General features: G+C 48.6%; 1 protein-coding gene across 1 annotated transcript in view; it reads right to left on the minus strand.

The window, feature by feature from the left end:
* The window catches only part of NUP205 (nucleoporin 205), a 967,082-nt gene that overhangs the window by 550,865 nt on the left and 392,465 nt on the right, over positions 1-23,752 (minus strand). The window contains exon 17 of the mRNA XM_086952983.1: positions 9,749-9,886. Within this exon, the coding sequence (XP_086809109.1) occupies positions 9,749-9,886 (138 nt within the window). The remainder of the gene's footprint in view (positions 1-9,748; positions 9,887-23,752) is intronic.

The following is a 23,752-nucleotide window of genomic DNA, read 5'->3' on the forward strand; positions in this document are numbered from 1 at the left end:
CGTGCTGCTGTCTACCAACACCAGGGCTGTTGATTGACCTTGAGCTTGGTTCCACTGTTGTGCTAGGCACTCTTGTAATGGACTCATTTGCAATCTTGTGTGGTACTATGAAGATGCAAGATGGCATCATGCCTATTTGTCTCATGAACACCCTGGCTTGCAGAGACTGCTGGTGTTGAAAAGTGTCGACTAAGGCTTGAATGCTTTGTATCCTGGCTGGACTGGGATACGCTAGGACTGTAGACGTGTTTAGTGTAGCTCCTAGATACTGATGTACATGCGAAGGCTGTAGGTGCGACTTGGTGTAGTTTATTGTAAACCCTAAGTCGTGCAATGTTTGAATTGTCTGATGTGAGTGTTGGACACACTGATTGAATGACTTGGCTTTTATGAGCCAGTCGTCTAGATAAGGGAAGACATGTATTTGTTGTCGTCGGAGATGTGCTGCTACCACTGCTAGGCACTTGTGAAAACTCTTGGTGCCGTTGTCACTCCGAATGGGAGGACTTTGAACTGACAGTCACCCATGCTCTGGTCACGAGCCGACTGGACTACGGAAACACCCTCTACGCAGGCACCACCGCTAAACTCCAGAAGAAACTCCAACGAATCCAAAACGCATCAGCCAGGCTCATATTAGACATCCCACGCAACGAACACATCTCTGGTCATCTTAGAGACCTCCACTGGCTACCCGTCAATAAGAGGATCACTTTCCGACTGCTTACCCACGCACACAAATCACTCTACGACATCGGACCAGATTGCCTCAACTCTCGGCTGTCCTTCTACACCCCCGCCCGCCAACTTCGCTCTTCCAGCCAAGCCAAGCCACTGTACCTCGCATCAACAAGACCACCATGGGAGGCAGATCCTTTTCATACCTGGCTGCCAAAACATGGAACTCACTCCCCGCTTACCTTCGCCTCACCCAGAATCACCTAGCGTTCAGAAAGCAGCTTAAAACGTGGATATTTCACAAATAATCCTCCTCCCCTTTCCTAAGCGCCTTGAAACCCTCTGGGTATGTAGTGCGCTATACAAATTCCATGACTTGACTTGACTTGACATAGTGTTGTCCTTCCAGTACAAACCTTAAGATACTTTCCGTGAGCAGGATGTATGGGGATATGGAAGTAGGCGTCCTTTAGATCTAGTGTTGTAAGGAAGTTGCCTTGTTGCAGCAGTGGAAGCACTTGTTGTAGAGTGATCATATGAAAATGATCTGATTGTATGTAATGGTTGAGGGGGCCGAGGTCGAGAATTGGCCCTAGTTTTCCAGCCTTCTTGGGAATTAGAAAGTACAGCGAGTAAACCCCTGTTTCCTGTTCTTCTAAAGGAACTATTTGAATAGCATCTTTTTGTAGAAGTGATAGAACTTCCTGTTGAGAGTCAGATGGTCTGTAGACATTTGACGCTGCCTGGGAGGTATGGTTGGAGGGGTTGCTGTAGGTTCTAGGCAGTAGCCATGTTGGATAATCTGTTTTACCCACTTGTCTGTTGCAATGGATATCCAGACAGGCAGGAACAGTATTAATCTGCCTCCTACAGGAGTGGAATACTGTGGGGGGAGCAGAGGGAAGTCACTGTTTTGTGGCGGAAGAGGATTGGTTGCTATGGTTACCGTGACCTCTTCCTTTGCTATTATTGCCTCTGTATCCTCCTCTAAAGTATCCATTGTTAGAGGATGTTTGTGATTTGAAAGATATTGTAGCGTCTGCTCCAATTTGTTTGGAGCCTCCTCTGTAGAAGAAGCGACAAAAGGAGCTTCTAGCTGGTGTGGACTGTAAAGCCCCCATAGACTTTGCGGTGTCGGTATCTTTCTTCATTTTTTCTAGTGTAGTGTCTACTTCTGGGCCAAATAACTGGTTCTGATTAAATGGTTGGTTTAAAATAGTGGTTTGCACTTCTTGTTTAAACCCTGAAATGCTTAACCACACGTGTCCTAAGTATGACACTGGTATTTACAGCTCTAGATGCTGTGTCTGCGACATCTAGCGCGCATTTTATTGAGGCATTGGATATTAACTTGCCTTCCTGTATAAGGTCATTTGCTTGATCTTTGTACTGATCTGGTAGGTGCTCAAGTAGTTTTTCAAATTGATCATAATGAGCCCTATCGTAACGAGAGAGGAGGGCTTGTGTATTTGCTATACGCCAAATGTTTGTAGCTTGTGCAGCTATTCTTTTACCTGACGCATCAATTACTTTTGATTCTTTGTCAGGTGGGGGTGCTTCGCCAGAAGTTTGAGAGTTCGCCCTCTTCCTAGCATTGGCCACAACTAATGAGTCAAGTGGTAGATGCCCTTTAATGTAGACTGGATCTGTGGGTGCCGGTCTATATTTTTTCTCGATTCAAGGTTTTAATATTCTAGTGCGTACAGGGTCCTTAAATACCTCTGGATCGTGTTTTATAACCCCCTTGATCATGGGCAGAATTTGAACAGACCGCTGAGACTCCTTAAAGGTATCTAGGAGAAAATCCTCCTCAATGTCATCGGAATGCACAGGGACTCCATGGTAAACAGCAGCTCTGTTTAACAGATGACCAAAACCAATGGTATCTTCTGGAGGGGAAGGTTTTGATGGGTATGACTGCAGTTCAGAGATGTCGGGCACATTTTGTGGGTTTGTAAAGTCCCATATAGGCACATTTTTTGAGTTTGAAAAGTCCTATATATCCTCATCTACATGGTATGAATAAGGTTCTTGAATTTCCTCCCCTCCGCCCAATTTTTGTTTTCATCATCATTCTGCTGTGGGGAATGTGATGATAATGGAGAATGTACAGGAGAGATTTGAGGTGATATGTGAGGAGGAACAGGAGAAGGAGGAAGAGGAGGTATAGGAGAGGAAGGGTGCATAGGAGATGTTGCACAGTCCTTCTTGGCAGGAAACACAGGTGTGGGTGGTGCATCTGCTGGTCTCTTCTTGTGAGGTGTAGCACCTACATGACCTGTCTTTGGGTCTATGTAGGTTTTCTTTTGTCGAGGATCTGGTCTAAAGTTCTTCCTCCTCTACAACCTTCTTGGGCGTCGATTTTTTCGGCTCCAGGGGAGGTTGTCGTGTGTCTTTAGCCTTGGGAGGTGCTATAATGTCCTGTGGCGTAGTTTTCTGTGCCGAAGGTGTCGTTTTAGGCATTGTAGACATGTTCGAGGATTTGGGCACCTCGGAATCAGGCTTTGAGTTCTTCGGCGTCGAAGATGTAGAAGTGGACGGCTTCGGAGCCGGTGCTTCTTTCGGTTTCGGTACAGGTACGTTTTTTTGTTTCGGTGCCGGTACTATTTTAGGCTTTGATGCCGAAGGGTCTTTTGGCTTCGGTGCCGAAGGGTCTTTTGGCTTCGGTGCCGAAGGGTCTTTTTGGCTTCGGCGCCGAGGCATCTTTATTTTTCGATGCCGATGGAAGAGGCTTGCTCGGTGTCGAGCCGGGCTGGAAGGAGGGGCTTTCAAAGCAGGTATTCGGTCTCGACTGGGCCCTTTGGGCGGAGTGCTGACCTTTGCCTTCAGTTTGGGCAGAATATGTAGTGCAGGGGCAGTAGTACTCACGCGCTGACCCGATGGAATGGAGTCATCCGACTTGTCTGCCTCTGATACGATCTGTAGATCAGGTGAGACTTCTTTGGGAACGAGGGCTACCTCTTCGTCGAAGATGTCTTCCGGTGCTGGAGCGGATCTCCTCATTTCGTGTCGACAGGCCCTCCGGTCCCGGATGGTTTTCTTCGATCGGAAGAATGCACAATCTGTGCAGGTCGACTCGTCGGGTTCCGGCGATAGAGGTTGCAGACCTCATGGTGGTCGCTATGTGGAAACTTTGCTCGACATACCAGGCATCTTTTGAACGGAGTTCTTTTTATGTGGTGTAGGCCGCACGGCGTCGGTAGGCCCAACGGCCCGCGTCGATGACTGGAATGGAACTGATGGCGTCGAAAGTATTGTAATCGATGTCGAGGGTAGTTTGTAGAAGTTTGAGGAAGTTCTGCGCTTCGAAATTGCTGAAAAGTCTTTTTCTAGCCAGAGCGGAGAAACTTTCATACGAACCCAGTGGCGGAAAAAAACAATCTAAGGATGGAGCCGATGCCCATGCGCAGTATTGTCGAAGGGAGGAGTCACCTATCGCGTGACTACAAAGACTTCTTCCAAGAAGACAACAACCTGCAATCATCTGAGCCCAACACCAGGTGGCGATCTACTGCATAGTGTACAATCTGCAGCTCATATGCCTCGAACTTAGATAGACATGCGTTTTCAATAAAAGGATTTATTGAACAGTCTTCTTTCTCAAGCATAAGTGAAATGAACTGCTACAATCATAAAACTGGTTGCAAAATATAATGCATACAGTAAAAAGAGTAGAATAAAACAATACCCTAAGCCCCACGCTTTTTAATGTATATATGGCCCCCCTCGAGGACGTGGTAACACCTTTTAACATCAAAATGGTGAGTTACGCCGACGACACCCAACTAGTCGTCTCCCTGTCCCAGCTGACGGACCACCCTGAAAACCTGACTAACTGCCTCACAAACATCCACAACTGGATGAACGAATCATCATTGAAATTGAATGGGGCTAAGACGGAGGTAATGCTACTCGGTAAGCAGTGGACAACTATCCCTCCCACGATATGGCCCGATGTGTTCGGTGAAATTCCCCCCCCCAAATCTGAAATCAAGACACTCGGGGTGTGGCTAGAGCCACAACTTACGATGAAGACCCAGGCAACCAAAACCTCGGGCACATGTTTTGGGCTCATGCGTACGACTCGTAAAATCCTGCCCCTTCTCCCCCCCATGTCCAGAAAGCTCCTCATCCAGGGCCTAGTACTGTCCCGTTTAGACTACAGCAGTCTGGTCTATTTGGGAGCACCCGAGGCTACCATCACAAAACTCCAGCGGACGCAGAATGCGGCAGCACGCCTGATCACCAACACTTCCTCCAGAACTTCCGCCAAGCCAGCCCTTAAAACCCTGCACTGGCTCCCTGTTCGCCAAAGAGTGCACTTTAAAGCTATGTGTACCACTCACAAGCTCTATAACGGCTCAGGCCCACCGATCCTTAGCAAAATGATTACACCCTATATAGCCTCTAGATCGCTACGATCTCAAAACGAGAATCTAGTCCTCATTCCTAGATTCAAAAAAGTCCGCACAGGAGGTCGTCAATTCTCCGTTCAGGCGGCTAAAGGCTGGAACGCACTCCCTCGCACCCTCAGACTGGAATCCAATTTCCTTGCGTTCCGAAAAAAACTCAAGACCCATCTGTTTCCCAAATAACTCCCTTCAGCCAGCTCCCCTCTCAGTAGGTTCAAGCTACATAGCGCAGGGATACCCACGGGTCACCAGGCGCTGTAGAAAACGCTAAATAATAATAATAATAATAATTGTATGGTTCCTAAACCATAGATAAAAACATACATAAATAACAAAGGCTAAAAGTACTCAACTGTTGCTTCTAAAATACGCCTACCCAGATATACCTAACCTAAGCTTAGTACGAGGTAAGAAGTGAGGTGTAGCATAAATGCAGTATTCCTTGCCAAGCATCTGTCCAAGATTTCTCTTAGGGTCCAATCTGCTCCGTACCATATTTGAAATGAAGAAGGTCAGGCTCAGGACTCTATTTCCCAACAACCCGCAAGGGTAGCTTGGAAACACTGGAGCTGGATTTCTCGGCAGGAGAAAATACAGCGTCTCTCTCAGTGAGTCTGCTGGAGGGTCGGCTTCCTTCGGCAGTAGCAGGGCGAGTCGGGAAAGTAGATAGTCGTACTGCTCCAAACCACTGTGTGTTTGGTATGGCAAGTGTGGGCATATTTATACATTGAAGGTGCCGAGAATGACGTAAAGGTGGATATAATAATGTCATTAAAGACTCAGTTCTTTGAAAACTCCAGGAGTTGTTGGACAAGTCAGTATTCGAGCAATGAGAAGTCTCTAGCTGCTGAATCCGAGTTTTCCAAGAAATCGTTGTAGATTTTCGGAACTAGTGGAAGTAGCCCTGCCGTATTTGGACTGTATGAGCTATGTCTAAATATGGTTATAATTCTTATGCCTATATAAGGATAAAGTGATTTAAACCTATATAAGGGCATGAATCGGGAAAATTACAATAGGTTCCTAAAATGTTACACAACAAGTGAGGGGGAGTGCAGTCGCGCACCACAACTCCACCCCAGAAGATGTTCGGGGGCCCGGGGACCCCATCCCTGGGCCCAGAGTGTGGAGGAGGCCGGGGACCCGCGGAAGCGGGCAGACCATTAGTGCTTGGCCGGCTCCTGCGGCAGCACAGAAGAGTGCTGGCTGCGCGGGGAGCCGGCTGGGGCTGGCTGGGGCTGGGTGGGCTCCCCGGGCTGCCCTCCAACGAAGAAGGTATGCAGAGGTCCCAGTTGGGACCGGAGCACCCAAGGAAGACCTTCAGCGGTGCGAGGTGCCCAGGTGGTACCGGGCCCCGGAAAAGAGGAGGAGCGGCTGGGGTTGGGCTCCCCAAGCCGTCTGTGCTCACCTGGGGGTCCCGATGGGACCGGGCCCCCCACCAAGGCCCCACAACCACACAAAGCGGCAAAGCGCCAGCGCGGCTCTTCCCGGCACAACGGGAGAGCCGCTCATCAATTATTCTGCAGCAGGAGCTTTAAACGCCCCATAATGCCTTGCAAGACATGGGCAATGGATTTTTTTGGGGGTTTTTGTGGCCCCCAGAGGAGAGGGGTCACCCTTGAGTGTGAAAAGGTGTTGGGGGGAGCTGCTGGAGAAGTGCAGTCTCGCCCCAGCACAAAGCTAAGTCCCACCCTAAGTTTCTTGAGGATTTAAAAAGAATAACCCCTCAACGTTTGACGAACATTGCATCACCTCCTAGGCTGGAACTTTTGTTCTACAGCTGGGGGTTCATTGAGAAGTGCATCAAAGATTGAAGGGCTGAGTTGGAGATGTCTTGAGAAGGGCATCCACTGGAGGTGAAATGGTGTAATTACATTGAAATGTATTTACTAATCGTTATTTCTTTTGGAGGGACTGACTTCCACAGTTTGTAAGGTGATGTCATAAGCAAAGTGGATTTAGGTGGCTAGACCCTCCTGTTAGGGTGTCTGACTGTATTTAATTAATCCTGTGATCATCTGTGATGCCTTTAGGCGCTGTAATTGCAATGCATTTTATATGATATCCAAATGTTATGAGTACTGTTATTCTAAAGAGTGCGTAAACATGTATTCTTGCGGCTGCATTTAGGTGAAGAACCCGGACTGTTAGCCATTAAGAGGTAGAGGTGCATACTTTATGGTCAGTAGGAGATGCTCAGTCAGGGTCATGTGTCACCAAGGCAGGTGTACCCCTGTTTAATGCTTGTTAAGGTAATTGGGGCGGGGGGAGATGGGAGGGTGGTGCCACTGGGATGGTGCCAGTGCGCAGGGCCCTCTCCAGGTTATGTTCAACTAATTGCATTGGGGGCCAAGATGATGTGTATAAATGGGAGTGGTGGTACTAGACCCCACCCCCCTGCTGGAGGGGTGGAGATGTTATGCAATGTCACAAAGTAATTCCATCAGCTTATGTATATTTGTAAATTGGTGCATAGTATTGAGTAGTGCGTGTGTTTTATAAATGTACTCCTACTTTTATAAAGCAAAGTACAGACTGGACAATCAATTATTGAGTGTTATTTTTGCGCACCTGAAAATGGCGATTACTAGCCCACACCACCTCCTTTGAGTAAGCCTCAGACTGCTCTGCAACGCTACCCTCTGAGAGTCAGGTGCTACAATTGGGTGTTTGGTTCCCAGTGAAGGACAAATGTAGTCATGTTGTTTGTGCAGGCCTCACAGATGCTTCCTCGTTTTCCAACAGAGGAGTAGTTGGTACCAAACATGGTGCTGTGGAACTAGAGTTTTCGAGTATCGAACCCATGTACTCTCTATGGCTTTCCTGGCACTTACAATATCTAAAAATAGACTTAAATATTATAGGGTCATATCTGCGTATGCAGATATGCCCAGATCTGTGATATAGTGCATTCTACTTTTGGGCAGTAAGGCCTGCTAGAGCGGTGACACACCTCCCCAAGTCTTAGGTCATATGAATAGGGCTCAGGCTCCAGCCTGAGAGGCATGGTGCCAGGAGGTGAGGGAGTAGCTCTTTTTAGATCCGCACAAGCTGGCGCGAAAAGAAAAACTGACGTGAGCGAGCCTGGATGGTGACTATATAGGCACGGCTAATGTCACTTCCGGCTCAGACGACGCCAAAGATGACACACGGAGCCGAACGACGCCATCTACTGGCATACACAAGTACTGCACACGAAAAAAATTCCATATAAAGTATGACACCTGGGGATATTACTTTGGTATGGAATCTGCATCTATAACTCTATCAGATTTACTGATTTATTATATAGATGCTGCATTACTCCTTAGCAATTAGCTGACATTTATTGTGGAAAAAGGCTACAGCCCACACAACCACCACTTATTCAATTAAATGCATGGCTTCTTTGGAACTATTGAGAAGAAGGTGACCACAATAGAGGCAGTGACTCGCCTGATTTCTTGACAGACGTAGAGGGAAAGGCAAATATCAGTAATGGAAAGAGTTAAAGAATTGTGTGGAAAGTGGTGTAAGGAACTTTTCTGCAGTCTTTCAGTTACTGTACTTGCCTTTGTTGTATGGTGAAGTGGGCACAAGCTGCGAAAATGAAAACTCACTAAACAAAAAAGTTAGGCTTTGGGAAGATCAGCTGCAGCGAACTGCCATTCAAATATCACGTAGACCGTAAAGTCAAATAAAAGGTGCATGCCAGCCCTCAAAAAACCCACAGCATAGTGAAGATACAGTTATGGCTTGAAGCGATACATGAAGATGAAGAATAATAGGGTACAGGGGTAGGAATGTGTATTCACGGTTTGCTGGTGCAGTCTTCTTTGATACACAGTTTCTGGTCCTGGCCTGCAAGTGATTTAGTGCCCACAAACTTGGACTAATAGGGAACCATAACATAGATCAACAGTATCAATGTGGTAATATTCAGTAAAAGGGTAGGTTCACAGACTCACTGTGCTTTGACAAGATAAACATAGGTCTCAGCCACCCTGAATAAACTTTGTGTTTAGACAGGGTCTGGATCATTGAGTTATTTGGGACAGATAATATGCCTTCTCGCATGCTGTAGACATTAGCAATTCTTTGCCTCAAGACCACTGTATATTTGTCTATACATTAAAGACAACACATATTAACCCTTCTTTTGGCACGTGAGGCTGCGGACTGTGTAAATCTGAGTGATGCTGAAGATCATTTGCAACTGCTCCCTTAAACGGGTACAAAGTCCACAAACCCTTGATATTAGTTTAGTGATAATCCTTTTGATTCTAAAATTGATCGGACAAGGTCAGAACAAAGGTAATTAATGCCACAACCTGCAAAATCCAACCTCATTTATACTCTGCTTTCATTCTGCACAGAAAACACTTCCAAAGCCAATCAAATAGTGATTTTTCACCACTCATCCTCTTTTGTCATCCTCTCATACCCTCTCTTTCCGTAGGCTAGCTGCATCCAATGCAACCTTGCACAATGAATCAATCCCATTTTACCTGTAACCCATAAACAGCACTATTTACCCAATTTCTTTTTAATTACAATTAAATTCATTGCCCTGTTTAACAGTCTGTCAACTCAAAAAATAGCAATACTTTAAACAAGCATGGTGATGTACGCAATGCAAAGTGGCATAATTTTAAAAATACTACTTAAAAAGAACATACCAGGAAAGGGTGCGTAGGTATCTAACTGAGTCACTCCTTCTTCCATCAAACTCAGGATTAATTCCAACATCGGAGACTCATTGAGGAGATGATACATCAAAGTGAAGCCAGGGGGTTTGTAAGCAACTCTTTCTTCACCTAAGAATGAAAAGAATACATTTATGATCTAGATAGAGAGATATATATGTATGAAATAAAATATATATCTGTTGAATTCTATACACGATCATGTATATTGATAAAGAGAGTTTCTCAACTGCCACAAGAGTTCTACAGCTAGTGCCTGCTGCAGATTCACAGATTTGCATTACATCCCACAATATTAGGAATAATGATAGTCCACAGGTTGTAACACACAGAAAAACTAAAAAGGTTACGCTTTTCATTGTGATTTTTACTGCAAAACAAATGCTGCCTGTTTCTGAACGAGGAATGAAAATCATGCTGTAAAGTAAGAAATCTAGCTAATGCACTGAATTTCTAAATTGAAGGCAATATACTGAAAACATCAAAGAATATGAAGGTGTATGGTCTATACGTTTTTATTTTTTTGTAAACAAATATTTATTATAACACATACTTAGGAAAGTGTATTATTGGGTGATGTGTTTGTGAGACCTCATCATATAACTTAGTCATTAATCTCCATCAGGTCCAGATAGGTTCTTTAACAAAATCTTTAGCTCAGTCCTGGGTAGCTGTGGCACAGAGCATTCAGGCTTAGTCAAAGGAACAAGTGTAAAACATTTATAATTACAAAAACAACAGATAAGAAACAAGACACAAAAATTCAACACTAGTTTATAACAATAGAGTATTTTTTTCTTAAACTAGAAACCGAAGCTACAATCTATCAGGAGGAACCGGAGACGTGATTTTTCAAAGATAAGTAAATACTTTACCTTCAATATACTGGATGTAATAAATTGTTGCAATAGTTAGTAACCAATGGGCTAAAACACCTATTAGTATCCTCTTGGACTAGCCACAACAGGCTAGGGCCGGTCACAGGGCTACTGGGTTCCAAAGGGGCAGTTTACCTGTTGGAGTCAGTCTTAGGGTCCTCAGTGCACTTATCGCACAAGTTACTACTTGTGTAATGATATATCTGTAAGAGACATTAGTTAGTGATAGATTCTGTACCTTAGAATATCCCCAGGCATCAGACTGGGTCCTGAAAGTTTTTCGTCAGCAGTACCCCTTAGAGTCGGTAGGAGGTGTTGTGCGGCTCCGTGTCAGTCGCTGGCGTCATAAGCACCAAAATGACGTCACAGAGGCTACTTAGGCACCACCCATGCACGCTGACGTCAGTTCTGTACATGACTTTCCGCACCAGGAACGCAGAGCCATACAAGAAACGGACCATTGGTACCATGAAACTAGGGCCCTGAATGGGATAACCTTAACCCTAGGAATCAGTTCACAGCACAGGGAGGATGGGTGAGGGGATAAGGAATCTATCACTAACTAATGTCTCTTACAGATATATTGTTACGCAAGTAGTAACTTGTGTTTTTGAAAAACACATTAGTGATAGATTCATTACCTTAGAATAGATACCCCAGCAATACAAACCCCCGGTGGTGGGATCGAGGAACAAGATTACACCAGAAAGTCACGGAAAACAGAACGGCCAAAGAAGCCGCCTCTTCTGACTTGACTGTCAAGACAGTAATGCTTGGTAAACGTGCAGGGAGGCCCACGTAGCTGCCTGACAAATGTCCTGCAGGGGAACACCGCGTCCATAGGCAGTAGTGGCTGCTGTGGCATGGGCATGCAATCCGACAGTAGGCTCTTTTTAGCCAACGAGTAACAAGCTTTGATGCACAGAACGACTCACCGAGAAATGGTCCGTTTGTGCACAGCCAGACCTTTTTTGGCACCCACCTAGCCAACAAACAGCTGGTCATCCACCCGGAACTGTTGTGTGCGCTTCAGATAGGAAGAGAGCGCATGTTTTGGGTATAGACGGTGGAGCCTCTCTTCATTTTTTGAAGGATGCGGAGGCGGAAAGAAGGTGGGCAAAGTAATGGTCTGCTCAATGTGGAAGGACGGTACAACCTTTGGCAAGAAAGATGGACGGGTCCTCAAAACCACTTTGTCCGGATGAACAGAAAGGAATGGAGGTTTGGAAGAAAGAGCCTGGAGCTCACTCAATCTTCTGGCAGAGGTAATAGCTACCAGGAAAGCCGTCTTGAGAGGGAGAAGACGCAAAGGACAGTTCTGAAGGGCCCACAGGGAGTGCACATCAGATATGTCAAGAGAAGGAGTCCCATTGAGGCATTATGAACTGCACGGGAGGAAACGTGTGCGGAATGCCTTTCAGGAATCGGTTAATAACCGGGGACTTAAAAAGGGAAGGCTGATCTGGAAGCTGTAGAAATGCGGATAAGGCCGAAAGATAACCTTTGATAGTACACAGAGCGGAGCCCTGCTGGGCCAAAGATGGAAGGAACAGAAGGACCTCCGAAAGAGGGGCAGAAAGGGGATCCACAGAGTTCCCTGTGGACCATGCTACAAATTTGTTCCACCTGCAGGCGTATACCGTTTTAGTGGAGGGACGCCAAGCAGCCAGAATGACATCACAGACTTCGGGAGCAAGATCGAAGGTTGTCAACTGTCGCCTCTAAATCTCCACGCATGGACGTGGAGGCTGGACAGGTTTGGGTGGAGGACCATCCCCTGCTGCTGCGACAGGAGAAAATTACCGAAGAGGCAGTCAGCTCGGGGGATCGATCGCCATGCTGAGTAGCTCGGGATACCAGTATCTTCTTGCTCAATCCGGAGCCACAAGGATGACTTGGGCCTGGTCGTGCCGAATCTTCTTCAGCACTCTGGGCAGAAGTGGTATTGGTGGAAAGGCGTACAACTGCATGCAACTCCATTCGCGACTAAAAGCGTGGCTGAGCGAGTGCCGCCTTGGAAATTCCAACGCACAGAACTGATGACATTGCGTGTTCTCTTCAGTGGCGAATAGATCTAACCAAGGCTCTCCCCACTGTAGAAAGAGACTTTGCGCCACGTCTGAGTTCATACGCCATTCGTGATCTATCAAGCACCAGCTGCTGAGTTTGTCCGCCCTGGCTTTCGGAGAACCTGCCAGGTGTTGAACCACCAAGGTAATGCCTTGATGTTCCAGCCATGTCCAGAGGTGCAGAGCCTCCTGACATAGGGTCCACGACCCCACCCCACCTGTGTTTGTAGCAATACCACATGGCGGTGGTGTTGTCCGTGGACACCTGCACTACACTTACCCAGACAGAGGGAAGAAATGCTTTCAGTACCAGTCGGATCCCTTGAAGCTCCAAAAGATTCATATGGAGGCGGGACTCCGCCTGAGACCAGAGGCCTCCAATCTCCGCTTCTCCAAAGTGGCCCCCCCATCCCAGGAGGGAAGCATCAGTCGCCACTGTGTGCTCCGGTTGGGGAAGGGAGAGGGATCTGCCATGGACCCAATCGAGATTTGTGAGCCACCACTGCAATTGGCGTGCAGTGCCCTCTGAGATCTGGACGTGATCGGACAGGTTGCCCTGAATCTGTGCCCACTGAAACTTCAGGTCCCACTGCAGAGCCTGCATATGCCATCTGGCAGGTTGCACTAGCAGGTTGCAGGAGGCCATCAGGCCCAGGAGCCAGAGGGTCATCCTGACCGAAACTCGGGATAGAGGCTGAAAGATCGGAATCATAGCCTGAATATCCTGGACTCATTGCTCGGGAGTATAAACCGAAACAGCGTTGAATCCAGAACCGCTCCAATGAAGGGGAGCTTCTGAGAGGGACTAAGGTGCGACTTAGGCACGTTGATGGAAAACCCCAGCAAATGCAGGAGGTCGGCCGTAGTCTGGAGATGGGTGAAGACTGCCTGGGGCGAGCCCGCCTTCAACAACCAGTCATCGAGGTAGGGGGAGACTGACACCCCTGACCTGCGCAGATGAGATGCGACCACCGCCATCACTTTCGTGAACCCCTGAGGGGCGCTGGTAAGGCCAAAGGGGAGCACGGAAAATTAAAAATGCTCCTGGATTACCGTGAACCGCAGGTAACGCCGGTGGGCCGGCAGGACAGGGATGTGATAATATGCGTTCTGCAAGTCCAACGCTACCATCCAGTCTCCAGGGTCGAGGGCAGCCAAGACCTGAGCCAGAGTCAACCTCTTGAACTTCTCCTTCTGGAGGAAGCGATGATGTTCCTGAGGACCAAGATGGGGCGCAGGCCCCATTTGTCCTTCTTGGGGTCCAGAAAGTAGTGGGAATAACAGCCACGTCCTACTTCTGGCCCAGGAACGCTCTCAATGGCCCTCTTGGCCAAGAGGACCATAACTTCCTGTTGGAGAAGAACTAAGTGATCCCACGACATGCGGTGGAACTGAGGTGGCATGGCTGTGGGGGCAGACTAAGGGGGGGAGAGTAACCCCTTCGGACAATTTGCAGCACCCACCTGTCCAAAGTGACAGAACGCCAGTGAGGGAGGTGATGTGGAATCCTGCCGCCCACCGGCATTGGGTGCACCCCAAAGCTTGGACTAGGAAGGCTTTCAGGCGGATGCTGGGGGAGGGGAGGTGGACTGACCCGCACGCTGGTCCCCTGTGCCCCCACAGCAGCCTCCACACCAGCAGCTGCGCAGAAGTTGGTCCTGTGCAGGCTTCTGGCTGAACAAACGTGTAGGGGCGCCCCTTCCGTGGCCACGAAAGGTAGACGTGGCCGGGTGTGTGGTGGAGAGACCCAAGGACTTGGCCGTAGCCCGATAGTCCTTGAAACGCTCCATCGCACTGTCTGCCTCATCGCCAAACAGGCGAGTACCATCAAAAGGCATGTTCATGAGGGAACTCTGGATATACCCCGAAAACCCAGTGGACCGCAGCCAGGCATGGTGGTGCAGGGCCACTGTTGTGGAGATCGTTCTCCCTAAAGAGTCTGCGGTGTCCAGCCCACACTGAATGGCGCAGTTCACGGCATCCTTCCCCTTTGCAACAGCTTGGGCAAGTACAGCCTGAACCTCTTCCGGGCACTGGGGCAGTGTATGTGCCCCTGTGAGCTTGAGAGTAGCGGCCCAAGAGGCATGTGGTGTTGACTGACCGCAGCCCCAAGCTGGCAGGGGAAAATGACCTCTTGCCAAACTGATCCAGCTTTTTCGATTCCTTATCTGGCGGGACGGGAGGGAACTAACTTTGGGAAGAGGAGGCCTGGATGACCTGGCTCTCCGGAATCAGATGATTTGTTAAAAAGACAGGGTCACCCGGTGTCGGGTGTTGACGCCTGGCCACGTTCTGATCCACAGGAACCCCTGTGGCTGGTCTAGACTAGGTGCCCAACAAAACATCTGTCAAGGCCTCATTGAACGGAAGCAGAGGACCAATAGAACTTGCCGCAGGCTGAAGCACTTCAGTAAGGAGGTTCGTCTTATGAGTGACAATAGGCAGATCGCGGTCAAGGGCCTCAGCTGCTCTACGGAGCACCACAGTATATGTGGCGCTCTCCTTCATGACAGCGGGAGGACATAAATCCCGGCTCAGAGGAGAGTTCAAGGCCACCTGCATCCTCCAATTCCTCTGCCTACTTGTGTTCAGACTCGCACTACTGAGCAAGAGGGTCCTCCGACCCCTTCCAGTCATCCCCCTCCTCCACGGCCCGAGGTACAGGCGGCAGGGGCAGAGGAGGCACAGGAGAAAATAAATGCTCCAACGGCTCTGGGAACTGTGCCAGTCGGCGCCGATCCGGCTCCATGTCCCAATTTGGGTCCCAAGACGGGGTAAAATTGCCCGGAAACTTGGGCAAGGGCGGAGATGGGACAAACTGAGCCCATGGCAGCGCCGGGAACGGAGCCGCAGGGGGTGCCGGGGCCAGAGCCACCGGCGGAAGACCCTGTGGTGCCAGAGCCACCAGCAGAGGACCTTGAGGGGCCAGAGCCGCCGCTGGCGGCAAGCAAGGGCCCTCCATAGGGACCACAGGGCCCATAGGCGCGCTGGCTGGAGCCCTAGGCCTGAAAAGGCTGTCCATGGCGGAAAGAAACTCTTGCACCTGGGCTGGAGTCGCCGACAGACCCGGATAGTGTGGGTAGTCCGCAAGACTCCCAGGCTCCAACGGAGCCGCAGAGGAAGAACCTGTGGCCCACTCGTCAGCGTCCGAAGACAGACGGGGGGACATCGGAGAGCGAACACACTTCTTTTACTTTTTCTTATGACGTCTCTGACCCGATTCCGAGGGCGAAGACTTTAACCCCGAGGAGCGGTGATGGTGGCTCCACGGTCAGTCCTTTGAACGTCCCCTGGACCTCAAAAGGCGTGGTGATGACTGCCGGGCCTCCAGCAGCTTTCGGGACCGCTTCCGCAAAGCCTTCAGAGCCATGGCAAGACAGTCGGAACATGGTCACGCTCCAGACAGTAGAGACAAACGCCTTGGGGGTCGGCCACCAACATCGTAAGTGGAAACGGTTCTGTTCTTGGTGTAGAGAAAATAATGTTCATCCACTCCAAGCTCCACGTGAGGACATCCTTCCTTATCTGCTGTCCTTAGCTAGAACAGGACTGGCTTTCTCGTCCATTAAAGTACATCTGGCGGCAATATCCAGATTCAGAAAGTGTTCCAACAAACCATCTTTCTGTTCATGATCTTTGATCAAACAATTCCTTAAAGGGCTCTTCCGAGCTTTTCCTCCAGTTCGGCCTCCTCCTCCTGAATGGGATCTTAATATTGTGTTGTCCCAACTTCTGAAGAGGCCCTTTGAACCTATTCATAAAGCGAAGCTGAAGTTTCTAACTTGGAAAGTGGCGATTTTACTGGCTCTCACCTCTGCCCGCAGAGTCAGTGAGATACAGCCCTTCACAATTGCACACCCATTCTTGCAATTTTCTAGAGACTTTGTGACGCTTAGGACCAACCCAAGATTCATCCCAAAGGTGCCGACCCAATTTCACATCAATCAGCCTGTCAAGCTCAAAACTTTTTTCCCGGATCCTAAAACTCCGACGGAGAAAGTTTTACATTCCCTAGATGTGAAACGGTGTTTAAAGTTTTATCTTCAAAAAACAAAGGACATACGCAAATCTAATCAACGCTTTGTTGCTTATGGTCAAGCCACCTTGGGTCAGGCTGTAACAAAGGCAACTATAGCTAGATGGTTGTCATCTACCATTCTCTTCTGTCATGACAAAGCTAACAAACCTTTGGCAAGAAAGGTTAAAGCGCATTCCACCAGAACAATGTCGGCGTCCACGGCCCTCTTCGCTGGAGTGATGCTGGAGAACATTTGCCGAGCTGCTACGTGGAAAAGTGTGCACACATTTACAAAGCACTACTGTCTGCAGTCGGCAACTCATGATGATACAGCAGTTGGGGAAGCGGTGCTGCAGCATCTTCTTCACTAAGGTTAGACTCTTTATAGTTTTTCTTCATTTGACTGTTTTAAGCATATGTATTTCATTATGATGTTTTATTCTTTTCTAACGCTGTCCTAATCTGTGATGTACTTTATGAAGGTTTTTGATGCATATGTTATGTAAACAAGTTTGTGCTCTATAACCTTCCAGGTTGTGTGGGGGTGTATACGATTTATTTTGTCTCCCACCTTCCTCTAACGACAGACATGATGTCACTGCTTGCTACTCTGATTCAGGCATGTGAATCTATGAAAGATACCCCAATACTGGATAAGAAAACAAGTTACTTACCTGTAACTACGGTTATCCAGTATTGGTATCTTTCATAGATTCACATGCACCCACCCTCCTCCCCGGCAGGGCAGTTCTATTTTATGGATACTTATTCTCACTTGTGCTGGGAAAATCTGAGGAGAACTGCCTGGGCTGGGAAGGTTCTAGAGGGTGAGGACAGCTGATTGGGTGAGGCTACTATTTCAGGTCTTTTTACATAATGAGGTAGATAGGCTGCTAAGTTTTGGTCCTAGCTAGGCCTTCAGGCTTTCCAGCCTACTACAAGAAAGTTTTTAGGCACTGCTATTGTATATATTTTTACCGTGGGACTCCCGCCTCGATGACGGGGAATGATTCAGGCATGTGAATCTATGAAAGATACCCCAATACTGGATAAGGGCAGCCCTCCTCATGTCTTTTTCCAGTCTAGTAGGGGTACGAGGACTCTGGTCGGGAGTGCCACTTTTATGCCAACATCTCATTTGTGGGTGGGGAAGACTCCCTAGAGAATTTGGCAATAGTTCCTACGAAGCTACCCTTCCCACTTTACATTAGATGCTGGGGGTTTAGCCACCAAACAATCACCAGATATCTCCATTTCCTAGACTACGATGGTGCGAGCCTTCTTCCCCTGTGAGGAACCTTGGGCCCACCTCTGGGGTATACCCAGCATATTTGCTATTCCTATGGGAAAACTGTTTGGCAACAGGTTTCCCCCTCTGGAGGAAATGCCGGCCTGCCTGCCTACACAAAGTAGCATGAGGGTGAAGATGTGATTCAGTAGCCTCTTTGAAGCTGGGCAATCTGTATCCACGGAGGTCACACCGACTTCCTTCTCTATGGTTCCTCTTCTTTGGGGGTGAGGGGTAGGTGGGTTTGGCAGCAGGTTGTCTTCCGTGAGAACTGCCTCAAATGTAAGGTAAGACCACCGAAGGTCTGGTCAACAAGTGGTGACTTTCTAATCACCGCTGAACTTGAGCAAATCTTTTTCAATTTGTGCTGGGTTTACCAACTCAGTAGCTTGCTGGTAGACTTCCATTTTTTTTTAAATTATCATTTGTTGCCACTATAACATTTTGCCCTGGCTACAGCGGTTTGTTCTTTCTTAGAAACTTTCATTTTACTAAGTCACTGAAAAAAATTTTTTAGTTGCCAGAGTTAAATAACACCCTGATACAATATTTATCCTACTAATGTCTTTCCAATACTGTGAAATTAGTGATGTTTGCGAAACATAAGGGTGAAATATGCTTGTGGGGTTTGAAAGTGCCCACATTTCGTAGAGTCCATCAATCCTATATTTCAATTTCGGACTCTAGTACACTCACAGTATTATTTTTTGTTGCGCCAAAACGATTGGCATAGGTACATTTTCATTGTGGTGCTATTTAAGGCTCTAAAACCAGTCTTTTTGTGGGAATAATAATATTAACTGATTGTTATGAACTTTGACCTCTCTACTCATGTGGCAACGATAATCTGGTAGAGAAGATTCTAGCTGCAGATTCCTTAACGTAGAATTATCCCCAGGTGTGAGACTGGATCCGAATTTTTTTTGCCACGGCATCCCTGCGCGCCAGGGGACTGCACAACGTGACTCCGCCCTGAGGTCACCTGCGGACGCAACGTCAGCGAGGTTACATAAGTCCCACCCCGGCGAGCTAACTTCAGTTTTCTTCAGAGAACTTTTCTGCGCCACAACGCTGAGCCATCACAAACAAAACTGTGAGAGTATGGGAACAGTGTGCAAAAAAATCAGTAAAACAGAAAGAGCAGAGCACCCCTCTGAGAAGCAACCTTGCAACCAAAGGTGATATCCTCCCTGGAGGCAAAAAAACATGAGAAAAATGTCACAGCAGACAACAGAAAGTCTGCAAACACAATCTATAACAGTGAAGGGCAACAAGACCGGAACAGATGAGTAACAACAATTTATACCAAGACAACACCCTCAAGTGTCATATCCCCTGTGAGAAATGGGATTTCGGGTTGGCTAAGGCTTGCGCCAAAGTCAGGCAGAAACCACCACTCTAGTTAGGGCAAGTAAGTTACACTCCAAAGATAACCCCTGCTCACCCCTTAGGAACGCGACACGAGCAGCAAGGCTGATCCCGGAGGCAGTGTATGTTAAGTATTTGCGCACGCACCCAACAACAACATCCCATGCCCCCCACAAAAGGAACTCCACACAAGGTTATATATAAAAATAGTCTTCGTATTATACCTACCGCATTAGATAATAAACATACCATGTACACTGTGCCACTGGCACGGGCGGAATTTACTGGGGATTATATACACGAACAGGGCCACGTGGGCCACTGTCAGGAATAAGGACTTTTAGAACTAGCACTTGGTAGAAATAGCACTTTGCAGAAATAGCACTTAGAACATAGAAATAATTGTAGCATCAAATAGCAAATGTAGCACACAACCAGTAACCACTGGTAAAAGGTAGGAACACACTCCGCATCCCTAACCACCTTAGGCATATATAAAGCAGGGAGCCATGAACTCACTTGCATAACCTATACTGGGAAAAACAACCTCCTAAGCATAAACATACATTTAAAGGTATAGGCATAAAGGCATTACACATGATGTAGAAATCACAGTAGGCAAGTATCACATTTGCGCCAAAAACTCACAGGACGGACCCCAGGCCAACCTGGCCTCTCAGGGGCTTGCAGGCCCAATGTCCAGAATGTCTAGGCTGGCTGCGCAGGCAGCCAAAGAAGAATGCGCAAGGGCCTAAACGAAGCAGCTGCCCACGAAGTACTGGGCAGCTGGGGAACTGAGCCTGGCATCAGCGTGCCTCCTGGCTCGCCTTCTGGGGCTCTGAATAAACAATAGTGCCCAAAACAATGTGGGGGCTTCGTGGGCTCTGAAATAACTGTGCCCCACACTGGGGGAGCTGCCCGCTGCCAACCGGGGCCGCTCTACCCTCTGAAATGCCCCCAAAAACTATGTTGGAGCCACGGGGCTCTGAATACAAAATGTCCCTCCAAGAGGGAGCCTTACTGGCGCTAAAATAAAATATGGCCTCTGGATGTGGAGATCACCGTGGGAGCGGCCCGCTGCCTCTCGGGCCACTCTATCACTCAGAAATGCCCCCGGGAGCCTTGTTGTCTCCGAAATCGACAGACTCTTGGGTTGGAGTCCGGCTCGGGGGACTCGTGGAATAATGGCCCCCGGAGCCCTCTTGGGCTCTGCACACAACCGCGCCTCGCTCACGCGCCCCCCTCCTCCCTGGCTGCTCCACTCACCGGTCTGCTCTCGGGAGGCTGCTGGAGGCCTTGTCTCCTTCTCGGGCTGCTTCCCGGGGGACTCGGCGGTCTCGCTGGTGCCGCGGGCGGGGCTCCCCTTCACCGGGGCCTCGCTGGCGGCTGCAACTCCTGGCTTTGCTCCGGGACCTTCCCTGCTTCCTGGGTGCGCACGGGAAAGCCCTCGAGACTGGACCAATCCCTGCGCGTCCCAGGGATGACGCAGCGGGAGTCCCTGAGGCTGGGGACCAATCCCAGAGCGGTTGGGAGGCGAGCACAGCACTCTGCCCGGGATCCCCCCGGGCCGGCGGTAGTTACGTTTTCCGGGCAAACGAGGGGTAGGCACCCTCTTAAAGATGCAAGACGGGGTGGGCACCCGTAAAATAAATAATAAAACGGGGTGGGCTTCCATGAAGGTACAAAAACGCCAACGCTGAGTGGGCACCCGCACTGAACTAAAGCAAAAGGGGGGATCCCCACGCCGGAGAATCCCTCAAGGTAGGGATCGCCGCACCAGCGGCGCAACGCGCTATTTTGGAGGGGGAGGCCAGCACTACCCAAGCGCTGGCAGGCCACAGAAGTCCCAAAGGTTCAGGGACAAAGTCTTTAGGAAGGCAGGGGGGCAAAGGCAGGGCCCAGGGGCCAGCTCACAGGGCCCTCCAGGCAGGGAGGCAGTCCCAAGTGGCGGTCCTCCTGGCGCCCAGCAGCAGCAGCAGGCCCCCCTCAAGTTAGGATCAGGAAGAACATTTTACATGGGGTCACAGCCCCTTTTTATACTCACTTTCCTTTGTCTCAGGCTACAAGGTTAAGGGAAAACCAGACGCAACTGGTTTTGGAGCACTCTGTTGTGCTCAGCCCCTCTTCCCATTCACTGCACAGGCTAGGGTCATCAGTCGCACCACAGGGGGCGGAGCCAGCATTGAGTAGGGAAAGCCCAGCCCTATTCAGGTCCCAGGTGCACTCCTCCCACCCATCTGGCTGTCAATCTCTCTATTCACCACCGGGGCAGAACCATCCTGACTCCTGGAGCCAGGCTCACCAGCCAGCTCCAGCCAATCACAAGCCAGACAGAGACTTCACCTTTATTACACAGACATGCCAAATTCTAGAAGTGGCGCTTCCACACTAGACACATTAAAGCCGCACAAATCATCACGCAGCATTCAATCGCACGAGTTCGCACATACCAAACTCGACCCTACACTCCCCACACATCAGGAACTACCATGGACACATACATTCCCCATGAATTCCTATGGGAGGGCAGGCCTGTCTCACAACATGTACTCAGGGAGCGCACGCACTTTACACTGGGACACAGTGTTAAAGAGCGCAGAAGCCAAAAACAACCAACACCAAGTCACATGTCACAGCAAAAAGTTTAGGGGTGAACCTGCCAGAAGGGCCAGGTCCAACATCCCCTGTAAGAGCTAAGGGCTGAGGCACAGCCAAGAGACCCCAACCCAAATGACTGGAGAGGACTCAGAAACCCCAAGCAAAGAAAAAGGGAGAAAATTAGGAGTAGGCCCCACACTAGAAAAACCAGGGTGTAAGGATTCACAAGAACACATCAACAAACCGTCCAAATACCAGAAAGGAAGGAGAGGAACAATAAACAGAAAGAAGCATCCTGCCAAGGAGGAAGTGAAAGAGGTCACTCGCAGAAGACAAAGCCACCTGGAAGGAGGAGAGTGCAGAAGACCAAGCTGAAGGTCCACGCAGAACGGGGAGGAAGGGCAGGCCGTGAAGGAATCTGCGGCTAGAATCATCTCTACCAGGTGGAATATGCTACTTACCAGTATGCATCTGTTCTTGGCATAGAGGGCTGCAGAGTGGTACATTTATGAATAGATCGCCATCTGGTGTTGGGCTGGGATGATTGCACTTGTTTTTCTCTTGGAGAAGTATTTTGTCGTCACAAGACTGGTGACTCCTCCTTTGGGTGCTAGTGCGCATGGGCATCGGCTCCATCCTTAGATTGTTTTGCCATAGTAGGGTTAGATGGAGTAGTACGATAGAATACAGATAGAAATGCCCATGTAAGTGTATCTAAATAAGATAGTGTTGGAACAGACACAGGTTTCCGGGGAGGCTGGGAGGGCATGTACCACTCTGCAGCCCTCTATGCCAAGAACAGATGCATACTGGTCAGTAGCATATTCCGTTCAAAGCATATGGGCTGCAGATGGTACATTTATGAATAGACTATACAGCAGTTCTCTCCCTAGCGGTGGTCACCAGTGTCTGTTGCAACAGTCTGAAATAAAGTTTTTAGTACAGCTTGTCCCACTCTAGCCTGTTGTGTTGCCTGCACATCGACACAGTAGTGTTTTGTGAAGGTATGCGGTGTAACCCAGGTAGCTGCTTTGCATATGTCAACTAGAGGAATGTTTCCTAAGAATGCCTTATATGTTCCTAGTTTACGTGTAGAGTGAGCTCTAGGAGGAACAGTTAATGTCCTTTTTGCTTTTAAGTAGCATATTTGTATACATTTTACAATCCACCTGGCAATGCCTGCTTTAGAGATAGGGTTGCCCTTATGTGTAGGAGAAAACGCTACAAATAGTTGTTTTGCCTTTCTCAAAGTTTGTGTTCTTTCTATGTAGTACAATATTGCCCTTTTGACATCTAATGTATGTAGGGCCCTTTCTGCTACCATCTGTTAATGTTAATGTTAATTGTCATTTATTGAGCGCTCGTACGCCCGGAGGCTTCATGGCGCTGTAGGAAGGAACAGGGCGCGTAAGTCAATTAGTAGAAAAAATAGCTCAATAATGTGCCTGAGAAAAAAGCCAGGTCTTCAGGAGATGTCTGAAACTGAGGAGATTATCGCTTAGTTTTAGGTAAGGGGGGAGAGAATTCCAGAAGGCAGCTGCAAGGTGGTCAAAGCAGCTGCCTCCGAGACGTTTCCTTTTGTACGGAGGAACAATCAGGAGGGATTTATGGGTGGACCGGAGGTTGCGGGGAGGGCTGTATCTTTGGAATAAGTCTCTAGTGAATTGGGGACCAATATCATGTAGAGATTTGAATAAAATGCAGCCGGCTTTGAAGGCCACGCGTTGCTCCACCGGCAACCAGTGTAGCTGTTTCAGG

The sequence above is a fragment of the Lissotriton vulgaris genome, chromosome 1_2 (assembly GCF_964263255.1).
Source record: "Lissotriton vulgaris chromosome 1_2, aLisVul1.2, whole genome shotgun sequence".
Classification (NCBI taxonomy): Eukaryota; Metazoa; Chordata; class Amphibia; order Caudata; family Salamandridae; genus Lissotriton; species Lissotriton vulgaris.